The sequence below is a fragment of the Maylandia zebra genome, linkage group LG5 (assembly GCF_041146795.1).
Source record: "Maylandia zebra isolate NMK-2024a linkage group LG5, Mzebra_GT3a, whole genome shotgun sequence".
NCBI classification, from domain to species: domain Eukaryota; kingdom Metazoa; phylum Chordata; class Actinopteri; order Cichliformes; family Cichlidae; genus Maylandia; species Maylandia zebra.
Window position 1 is genome coordinate 17328404 of NC_135171.1, and position 11528 is coordinate 17339931.

General features: G+C 43.2%; 1 protein-coding gene across 7 annotated transcripts in view; it reads left to right on the forward strand.

The window, feature by feature from the left end:
• The window catches only part of LOC101467852 (tensin-2), a 36105-nt gene that overhangs the window by 5675 nt on the left and 18902 nt on the right, over window positions 1-11528 (forward strand). For 3 of the 7 annotated variants that reach the window (XM_004545147.6, XM_004545148.6, XM_076883882.1), the window contains exons 3-4: window positions 7844-7949; window positions 8044-8081. The exons of 1 other annotated variant lie outside the window; for it this stretch is intronic. In XM_004545147.6, the coding sequence (XP_004545204.2) occupies window positions 7844-7949; window positions 8044-8081 (144 nt within the window). Of the gene's footprint in view, window positions 1-6258; window positions 7518-7843; window positions 7950-8043; window positions 8082-8646; window positions 9418-9657; window positions 10313-11528 lie in introns of those variants that run through there. 3 more of the 7 variants (XM_076883883.1, XM_076883884.1, XM_004545151.6) reach the window with 3 other exon arrangements.

Sequence of the window (11528 nt, forward strand, 5' to 3'; positions counted from 1 at the left end):
GCCTGTCTGCAGCCTCTATTTAGGAACATCTATGGATTTAGGTGCAAGCTACACTTCCACATGCATGAAGCCTCCTGGTATGCGCACTGGAATATGTGTGTTCTCACATGTTAGAGTAAATCATATTGTGGCATGCTCTGTGTCAGTGTTAGAAGAGAGCAAAAGAACAAAAAAGGTAAATAGGAAATGAAAAAAGTTGTGCAGCTTTAATAAAACACACAGTGAAATGAAGCTGAAAGCTCAGACATCTGTGTGACGAGTGTGTAGTTTCTCTCTGATATTGGAGATATTGCTGGAACAAAAACATTAGATCATTTGCGGCTTCATATCCCTTGCTTGTGTTTTCCTGTGTGTGTGTGTGTGTGTGTGTGTGTGTGTGTGTGTGTGTGTGTGTGTCAGAGCATGCCAAATTATGATGACATAGTCCCAGCTGAATGGGCGGACTCGTATGAAGTGGAGAAGAATGAAGTGTGTGAATCTGTACATGCAACCAACAGTGCAGGAGTTTGGGGTTTTTTTGGTTTTGGTGGGGGGGGGGAAGAGTTTTTTCCTCTCTTTCACACAAATGAAAATCTGAACTAATTCTTGTTCCTATTTTGAGCATTTTCATAGCTTTTAGAGGCGACAGCCCCCTACTCCTGCAGGTTATAAATACCCAGCCAGAACTTGAGCACACTCCTGGCTCGCCACCTGCTCCCGTCCCTTCCTGGGCAGATTGTATGTCTGTGTGTGAGTGCGTGTGAGAGTTTTGTGACTCCTGGTCTCCAGCATGTCATCACTTGTGAGGTGCCGCTGAAAAAAGAAATGAGGCATTTAGTGCCAAGGAGGTGTGCGTGCGTGTGTCACTGTACTCTGTATTTATTTACAGTGTGCGTGCGTGCGTGCGTGCGTGCATGCATGCAGGCGTGTGTGCGTATGTGGTTGCAGCTGTATATTTTTGCCAATGTGAGGCAGTGGTACAGTGTATATTTCAGATAACTAAAGCTTTGTATTGAGGCACATGACAGAAAACTCTCACGACACAAAGCGGCATTACAGCTTCATTTTAAAAAGCCAGGGTAAAAAAAACAAAGCCCTAATAAATGCAGTTCAGTCCCTTTCTTCATCCACACGTTAGATGTGGAAGTCCTTCGGGCTCTTTGGTCAGTGGAGATGCCTGGAGAATGACACAGACTTTGGCTGCGAAAAACAAATGGGGTGGGGTTCTAATGCTGCAATGCAATACTGCAACACTGCTGATAGCCACAGGAGCCTCTGGAGACTGAATGTCCGTGCAAACAGAGATCCTTCTTACTGGTATCACTGCATATAAAGGGGGTTGGGCATAATCTAACAAACACCTGTGCAGCACAGCGTAGCATATATTCAGTCCTAGTGTTGAAAAAACTCAGTAAAATTCATTAGAAAGCTCAAATTATTCAAACTTTTAAAGCATTCAAAGCATTTAGCAAATCGTGCCAAAAGGTTTGTGTTTACTGTCTGAGTCAAATTAAAATGACAAAGCATTTGTCAGCATCACCTCAGCTTTGAACTGTACTGCTTTTATGACAAATGCCTCGACAGTTGTTTGTGCAGTTCCAGTTTAAACTAAACTTTGGCTTTCTTGTTGTGCTCCAGTTATTTGACAGCGTTGTCCTTCTTGTCGCCCTGATCTTTTGAGCGTGGTGTTAAAAATGCTTTCCCGATGTGTAATTTTCTGTCCCTCTGTATGGAACAAAATCCTTTTGTATAGTTATATTCAGAAACACTCTGAACCAGACCCATAGTGATGGGCTGCTTGAACAAAATCCAAACAATGTGCAGCAAGAGTTAAGCAGAAGCGAGCTTTGCCATCATGGGAAAAATTTAAAGATCGAATGACTTTTAGACGAGCAAACAACAACGACGGTGTTGTTGTAACAACTGAACTTCAAAGTTGAAAAGACATGTTCAGTTCACATGAAAATGTTGTTTTTAGTACAAGTTTAAATCCGTACATTTCAGTTTCATGATGATAGCATCTCTCCAAAGCTGTTTAACTTGGCTCACCTTACTTAATGTTGTTAAGTAAGCTGGAATAGGTTGAAAGGACTGTTCTTTATCCTGAGTTAATTGACAGATAACTACCACTAAATGTGCTCTCTGCTCACATACCAAAAGTACTTTATAAAGGTTATTATTTAACTAGACTGTTCCCTAAGATTCTGATTAAAATGTCAGATGAATAATGAATGGCTTAAAACGTGTGTGTCAGCTGATTGAGGGATCATTCAGATATTTTAGGAATCGGTGTCTCAGGAAAGCCGTGAGGACCCCACACACCCATGCCCTCACCTCTGTGAACTACTGCCATCTGTCGCACCCACACAACCAGGCTGAACAATAGCTTCCCCCCAGAGCTGTGGCTGCTCGGAACCAGGCCAAGAACGAATAAAGACTGGAAATATCCTTCCAATGTAACACACTGTATTGCTGATCCATCAACTATTTAATTTCATACTAGATGTTGTGGCACATGCCACTTTACTCATCCTGCTGAACTGGTGCACAGTATTATTGTGCTACCGTGTAGTTATTGGATACTTTTATAGCTTTAACTTAATCTTCTAAACTTTTGTAAGAGTTGTAAGAGCTTCAAACCAAATTTCACTGCACTGCATAATATAAGTACAGCAGTAACAAGAATGTGTTCGCTGGAACAAAAGCAGTACATCCAAACTAATTACATCACCATGATGAAAAAAAATATACAGCTGTCTATGCTTTTCAAATAAGTTTAACAGTGAAAACGTCCTCAGTTGGAAAATGTGCTGCACTGCCACAGTGTGTCCACTGGGTAGCAGCCTTGACCCATTCTGATATTTCAGGTTCAACTTTCTGACTTACTGGCAACAACAGATGGAAAGTGCCACGGTTATAGCGTGGAACTGATATGCTGCTTTAATGCCATATCTCTATAATAAAAATGTAAAAAGCTACATTTGAGTGATTTTTCTTCAGTGGCAAAGATTTGCAACATTAAAAATCTTTGTCATTTATTTGACCCGCGGCAAAAACAAAGGAAAAATTGATGCAGTGTTTGTTAGTCACGTGCCATCTAACTGTGACTTCATTGCAAGTGTTGTTTACTTCACTGCTATTAGAGTTTGTACTGTCCCCATATGTCATACAAAATAATTCCAAGGTATGTATTACACATATTACATTGCTTTTATGCTGCTGAATGATTTTTGTCTTTATCCTTTCCTGTAATTTATTTCCATAATTATTCAGTTTGCTTTACGTTGAGTGATGATTGCAGCTTTTTTTGCAGTGTCGTAGCCGAGGGAACATTTCTGCAGGCGATCTCAGACCTGTGAAGTGACACATGCATTTGTGTGTACCGCATCTCTTTGGATTGCATTAGTCCAATTGATTCAATCTCCAATATTCACGGGTTACATAAGAACATTCAGAGTGTAAACGGCTGAGATGAGATGATGGTGATCCTCTCCCCTCATATGCCCTCAGCCCTCCCCCCCATATACTCCACACTACCACACACACAGACCCAGATGCATCACATTCACTGGATGTTACCGTTTATATGAGCACGTGTCGATAGTCAGATGACTCGGTACTCTGTTCTTTTGTTTATGAGATCAATGCGTACAGCATGATGGTAACGCGGTCCATCAGAGGCAACAGCCAAATTCATCTCAGAGGGCTTGGTGGCTAGATGGGTTACAAATATTAGGCAGCCTGAGAAAATGAGTGCAACTGTCATGGTCTGGAGGGCAGACCGTGGGGATGTGGGGAAAGGAGGACCCAAAACGCAGACTCTGCGATGCAAACAGTGCTCTTTATTTACAGTGGAAAGCTGTAAACACAATAACTCCCCGTTGCTCCCTTGAACCCCGTGTGCGTGCTTCCCTCCGACGTCTGTGCTCGTGCTCCCCGCTGTTGTGTTTCCGCACACCCCGTGCGTGCTGCCTTTCTGGACCACTCTTCCTCCTGCAGGGAAACCATAGAGGCAGCCGTCAACACTAACCCTCGGCGGGCATATACGAACAACACAGACATATGCTGACACACTAACTTGGTACGATAACTCAATGATCCCGCGTCGGTGGGAGCTCCAAGACTCTCCTAAGTAGCTCCCCCGACGAGCCCTGATCAGCGGCAGGTGTGTGGCTTCGGGTGTGGCCAGTCCCTCCGCAGGGCCACACCCCTCAGGCCTGCAGGTGGCCGAGCTCCATCCTCCAGGCACACCCGCAGACATACACACCCATACCTCGCCTAAACATATGAGTGGGACACAGACTAACACAGCACAGAGAAACACACATATGTACACGCACAGAGAAGGAGAAACGACACCAAAAATACATAATAATAATACACAGGTCCATGACTGCCCAGGGATCCTGGGTCGCCCAGTCCCAGGACCCTGACAGCAACAGTGATTTCATTATGGAAATCCTTTCTTTGGTGGATCTGTGTTAATCTACACTCCATACTGTATGAACAGTATGACTGGACAAAGTCAGTGGTTAGTTCTGGGGCCTCACAGCAAGAGGATCCTAGACTCAAGGACGGTTTGTTTGGAGTTTGCATGTTCTCGCAGTGTCGTATGGGATTCCTCTTGCAGTCCAAAGACATGCTTGGGGATTAGGTTGATTGAGGGATGACCCCCACAAAACCTGTATTGCATAAGTGGAAGAAAATTGACCACTGGATTTGAGATTCTAGCAACTTTTTTTTCTATAGTCATATATGCCCACTCTAATCCACCTACCCACCATCAAATAGCATGCTTAGCTCCCTCTGCTCACATTCATACTGTCAAGCAGGCAAGTAAAACTTTAGCACCTTTCAAAAGAAATATCACAAACTGCTTCACAACAAAAATGCTAAAACGTCAAAACAAAAGGTTACCCAATTAATGAGTTTTAATCAATAATCAATTTTTATCGATCAATTTTAGCTGCCTTTTAGAAGAGATCACTGGGTCCACAGCTCTCAGGCTCTCTCAGAAGGGTCGAGTTGTTTGTTTGGAGGCCACAGTAGCCAATGCCCCTTCAGTTCTCAGCCTTGTATCCTGCACAGCCAGCAGGCCCAGCTTGCATGACCTCGGGGACAGGTTGGGCATGTATGGATGTAAAAGTTCACTGATGTATGCTGGTTTGTGTCAATGCAGAGCTCTAAAAGTCTAATCCACAATCATATAGTGGACCCAAAAGTTAATGGGGAGCCAGTGTAACTGAATTAGTAACAGTGTGACATGTGAGTACTTAAAAGACTTAGACAGAAGCCTCTGAACAACCTGCAGACGCTACAAAGAAGCTTCCTTCAGACTAGTGAACAAAGTGAATTAATTACAATAATCGAGACGTGATAAAGGCATAAAAAACAATTATAACAGTAATATTCTAACCACCTCTTGGATGTAATCCCATGTTTAGCGAACAAACAGGAGAAGCCTTCGTCTAACGCTTAGTAAGACAGCAAATAAGTGTATTTTCAAGAAAAAAGTATTATTCTAAAGCTCCTGATTATTAACCGTGAGGTCATTTAAAATGAGATTAAAATAAATTGCAGTGCTTTAATTTGAGACTTAAACATTATTGCTTGGTAAACCTTTATTTTCAACTGAAATTGGATTCGAAACACTTGAGTTCAGTAAGCAAGTAAACGTCAAATTAAAGAGCATTTGGAATTTTTAATGAAGCAAGTCAGAAACTTTGCAGCTGTTATATGGTGTGCTGCAAAGCGCGGTGTCTGCAAATCAGCTGCGTTTACGTTCGCATTATAAGCAGCCGCACAAAAGCTGAAGGTGAGGCCGCATAAAACATTCAGTTGACATTTCTTGTCATTAAGGATTTAAACGGTGTACACTCCACTTGAGAGGCAAGGCTCCTTTATAAAACATTCCAGTTTAGCAACACTCACCGTTTAAGGCGGTGAGGGAAGCGAGGCCAGTCAATAATCATTTGTGAGAGGGACCAAACCGGCGTTCAACTTCCCGAGTTAAAGTCAAACCAAGGCGTCCAAAAAAATGTCTCAGCTGAGATGTGTTTATTTTAATTAGATACAGGCATTTAACATGAAGGGAAATTTCAGCATGTAGTGGTACTATGGGATGTTTGTTGTCCTCCACCTCTCCTACACATACCGCACTCTCACACCATCTCCTTCCTGATGTTTCCAGGCCCCTCCTCATCCTCTGCTCTAGGAAAAAAGTAATGGTTTAATTTGCTTCACATGCCGTCAAAAGGTTTTGCTTTGGGAGGGCGTTGCCATAACTCTGTATAAACATTGTCCCGCTTCTCGCTGGGACAGTTGAGTATGAGTTTATAAAAAGAAAAATCCATGGATTATGAGTCAGGGAGGTGAAATTATTAGAGTGCATATCTTCACCACAGCTGTGTGTGGATGTGCCTTAAAGACATTCAAATTAATCGTTGCTTTCAAATGATCATTTTTTTTATTAGTGCTTACATGAAGAATAATGCAGCCAATCATCATTCCCACCATATTAAGCAAAATAATGTTTGTTTGATTTCTGAGAGAGAGTGAACAGTCATACTAAGCCTGTTTATGTCAGATTTACTGTACCTTTGGCTTTGCGTAAAGAAGCTCAAACCCTGGGTTTACACAGCTGCCAGGACTGCCCAGTGTGGTACCACCTTGAAATGTTGACAGGAAACTGAGCCTGTCTTCAAAGAGGAGAAGCCCCAGCTACTTAAGCCAGACTAACAGGGAGACTAAATGTAAGTTAAATATTAGTCTTTTGTTTAGCTGAAAAAGATTTATCTTCAAAGTCAGTATGTATGCAGGCAACACAGTTCTTTGAGATGATGACAAAGCATGTGTGTATTCATAATATTGGTCATAAATTAGTCAGGGAAATGGCCAATAGGAAAAAAGGTTAACCTGACAATGACGCTAGAGGTCAAACCAGGGGAACATGAGGATTCAGTCATCGGGGAATATTTGTTTTTAGTTGGTGAAAAGTTGGAGTAGAGGAGTTTACGGGACATCTCAGTGTTTTTGGTACTTTTTCCATGTTCCTGAACTGCCGGGGGAGGCCACTGCTTTTGGGAATTCCATCACCAAAAGAGGAGTAAGGCAGACTTTGGATACACTTGGGGATACGATGTGTAAAAGTAACATGCACAGGAATGCGAGAATGTGAATGTTTTACTAGCAGGACTTTAATGTGACAATCATTGTTATTTGCTTCACCTGACAGTTGTGAAGTTGTGGTTGATCAGTATGGAGACACAGAGAAGCTTAAAACAGTGACCACGGTAAAATAATAAAAAGATTAAAACACGTTTATCCCCTGACAGAATCTGTTAGGTTCAATTCGTCTTGCCTGTGACCATACTGCACAGTCGACTGGGAACAGCAGCATGTAAAGCTTGTCATTTTTCAGTCTTAGCCCCCAGACTGAGACAGAATAAGGACAAGTTAAAAGACAAGACAACAGGATGCCTTCAAAGACAACATGATACGACAGCTGATATTAGTGGAGGAAGCTGAACGTACAGCAGGTAGGACACCAGTGCTCATGCTGGTGTATCACTAAACCAGCGCATATCTGTACTGACAGCAGCCACGCAGGGGATAGTGAACATCTAGTGCTTCAGATGGAAGAATGCTAAACTCAAATTGAGAAACTTGGTAAACCTAAGCAGGCCCACAATCTACTATTCATGTTATCACGAGGGGATCGATGGTTTCAAGCTGCTTTCATGCACACAGTTACCGCCTCACTAAATGAATGATTTCCACTGAGGAGGAGCCTTTATTTCGTCCTTTGTAACATTTCTATGTCTCGTGTGTGGTGATCAGATTTGATTGTCCTGTGTATCCGCAGCTCTCCAAGTCAGGGAACCATGCCTTCACACTGAAAACACTAAAGAGGAGACGAATGTGTGATGTGTGCAAGCACAACATTGACACCCCTGCGGCTTTCTGCAAGGGTGAGTCCACATCTCAGGGTGGTAGCAGATCTAGATGCAGGTCAGAGCAGCTCGCTGACTCTCGGAGTAAATTATTGCTTCTTTTTGCTTACAGAGTGCAAGGTTACAGTTCACAAGACATGTGAAGCCAAGGTGAGCTATACATTTTCTACCTGCATACCTTACCTCCTCCTGCCCAGAGCAAACTGTGCACCTTTTTCAAAGGTTTGTCAGGTACCGACGTTAATGTGATGTTAGTCTTAAGTGGAATAAGCCATGTGCATTGACCTAGATGTCTGGTTAAAGAAGGCCTGCCTCCAGAACTGCACTCATCCATGCAGTAACATGGATGAGAGGGTGATCTCTCAAGCACCCGGAAAGTCTCCGTTGTTTTTCAAAGTGACTCTTAATAAAGTCTGTGGCTTTAGAGGTCATGACTGTATATATGATACATCATTACTCATCATTAGCACTGTGAAAATAGCTCTCGGGGTGATCAATTAGGGGCAACAGGGATCTGTGAGCTGTCAGTGGTCTGAATGCACAGTGAGGGATCAGTGAGGAGGAGCCTAGACGAGAAGTCTCAGGGGATAATGCACGTTGCAAACAAATGCCGTCTGTGTGTCCGTCTACAGATAAGTTGCTGTTTGTTATAAGAAAGCCAAATACGATTCTCAACTGGAAAACTGGAAGGCCCTTGTTTGCAAGCAGTCACTTTGTAGTGCTCTCTGAACAAACGCACTCACAAAGCTCAGTGAAGCTAGTGCTCACAGCTTCAAACCACATGCTCTGCCGTAAGACAATCTGCATTTGTCTGTTGGTGATTAGAAAGGAAATTGCCCAGTAAACACTTTAAGCTCAGCTGAGCTTCACCACAGCGGCATATGTGCATTAGTAAGTCCTGGTTTTAAAAAAGCTGCTTATACACTTTGAGTAAGATGTCCCGACCTTTGCTTATAGAGTCCCCCAAAGAGTGGCCTGTTTCATTTAAACTGTGTGAGAGAAGCACTCTCTCCATCCACAGCTCATGTCAAGCCATTGGCAGCAGCAGCTTCTACTCTCATGTGACCCCACTCACATCACCTCAGTGTCACACGCCACTGAGTGAGTTCATGACCTTGCTGGAGCGGGACTGTTTTGTCTCACTCAGTATCCAGCAGCACAAGTCGTATACATACACTCAAAAGCAGCACACCTGCCCTCTCTCAGCGCCACACAGAAGGACCTGTCATATATATTTCTCTGCTCTTCTCTTCACCAAGGTAACTCGCACACTCTAATGGTGTATGACACGCCTCTACCAGCTGTTGTGACTTAGTTGCACGTATTAAAAGAGGATTATTATTTTTGTCATATGCATCCACCCTCCACCGGTCACCGGGGCAACAGCCAAAAACAATTCTCGGAGGCTGCAGGAGAGCGGGTGCCACGGTGAGTGGATATCGTCACGCAGGATGATGATCAGTCTGGATAGGAGAAGTCTGAGCGGGTAAATATAGAAAATAACGCGAGTGCCGCAGATGCCTGCGAGTGAGTGATCACAGGGGACGCAAATAAGTGAGAGGCAGCTGGGGAGGCAGTTTTTGTCTGTGTGAGAGTGCGTGTGATCAGTCCCATTTGGGGCTATTCATAAATAAAAAGGAACACTGGGTCAAGGCTTCAGACTGGTGTGCTTCATATACCAATACCCCCCCACCCCTCGTAGGTTTCTGCTGTTTGTCTTCTTGCTATAGAACATGTCATAGCACCACCTTCTTTTTCACTTCTTTCATTTCTTGCGTCTCACTGTCATCATCTCTTCTAACCTTTAATCTCTGTTAGATTGCTCCTTTTTCTGATGTTTTGCCGTCACAGTTAAAGCATCTCCCACCTTCTCTGTGTCATTTTTTTCTTATCTCCTTTTCAAATGTTTGATCCTTTCATCAGTGTGATACAGCAGTCACCACTACAGTTATAGTATGTTTTTTCCCCCCTATTTTTTATCCTTTGCGCATCGTCTTGTCTTTTCCCATCTCATCAAGTGTATGTCCCCGCTGCTATTTGTCCTCCTGCCTCTTGTCATCACTCTCCCTCGGGGCACCGGAGAGGTCACTGTACATCAGCACCCACTGTCTGCATGTGGCGTATTGATGTACGCGTGCGAGGGGAAGTGCTTGCATGGCTGATGTGCGTCGCTGCCTTCTGTGCGTAAGGCACAGGCAAATCGGGAGGGGAAACGCTATGTTGCATGTGCTGCTGGCACTCTGCAAGTGTATGCAAGAGAGGGAGGGGGGGGGCAAACTTAGTTGGTGAAGGAGAGTGAGCCGAGAGGGAGGTAGTGTATGACACTCTACACACAACGCTGCTCAGAGGCAGAGGGAAAGACTGAAGCTGCTTGTTGTGAGGTAAAAACACGCTCCGCTCTATATTGACTGACTACAGCTTTTTGCTTTAGTTCGCCTTCAGCTGCAGCATCAGTTTCAGCTTGTCTAGGTTTTTATTTTCTACCGAGTAACAGCCTTACCATCTTTCTACGGTGTTAGCTCAAACTGTGCGGCATGTGATTGTGCATATTATTCCATTAAAGCCGTAGCCAGAGAGCTCTTGCTTTGCCCAGAAAGAGGATTTTGTTTACTGTGATTAAGGAAAGTGCAGAAATTTAAGCAGAGATTCCTGCTGTGACCTACAAAAATACGCTGATTTTAATTATTTAAACTGGAGAATGGATTCATAAGACTTACTTTTTCATGAGACAGTCGAGCAGGTTAGTAGTTTATGGGAACTGGGCCTAATCTGTGTTTCATTCATTTATATATAATACATTTTGTGCAAGACTTGTTAAGGGTTTGATTGGATGTATTTGTGTGCATGTGTCTGCTACTGTGTCTGTGTATTTTTATTTGCTTGTACTTTATTACTTTTAACTGTATCAATATTAATCCTGTAGATATGATGATGCAGGTTCCAGATTACCGTCTACTGCCTCAGTGCTGTGCTGTTTGTTATTGTGTGTATGCAAAGTCACCATTTAGGACCAAAGGACACCAGAGACAAAGGGACCCAGTCACCTGTCCTGACACCATCTGATGGATCCTAATGTCATGCAGTGAAATACAGATGGTTTTACACTGTCTGCTCATGCACACCAGCTGTTCTCCTAATGTTTTGTGCTGATATATGAAGTGACATAGGGTCATGAGTTTGAAATGATGTGAATTCAGATCAGTTTGCAAATGCTCAACAGATTATAGGCTGGATTTCCTTTTTTTCTTCTTCTTCGAGCAGATGCTGATTATTAGTCTAGTTCTTGACCAGCTGTCCTGGTTTTCTGAGTCTCTTCTCCTTTCCGTTGTCTTAAGCCGCCCACTTTCTCCTGCACGTCTCACAGCTGGGGCACAAGGTAGACGAGAAGTCAACAGATGTTTAAAGTGGATGCCGTTTATTACAAAATCCCAACAGATTGTTTATCTTTGTAACTCGATTAGGGTGGTGGCTTATCACTGTCACTGTGCTGCTGCTGCTTTTTATAACCATGATGTACTTGTCCACAAATAATTATCAAGGTTAATTTAATTTTACTGCTTTACTCACCTTAGCAACAATAAAGCATCGGCGGGCACA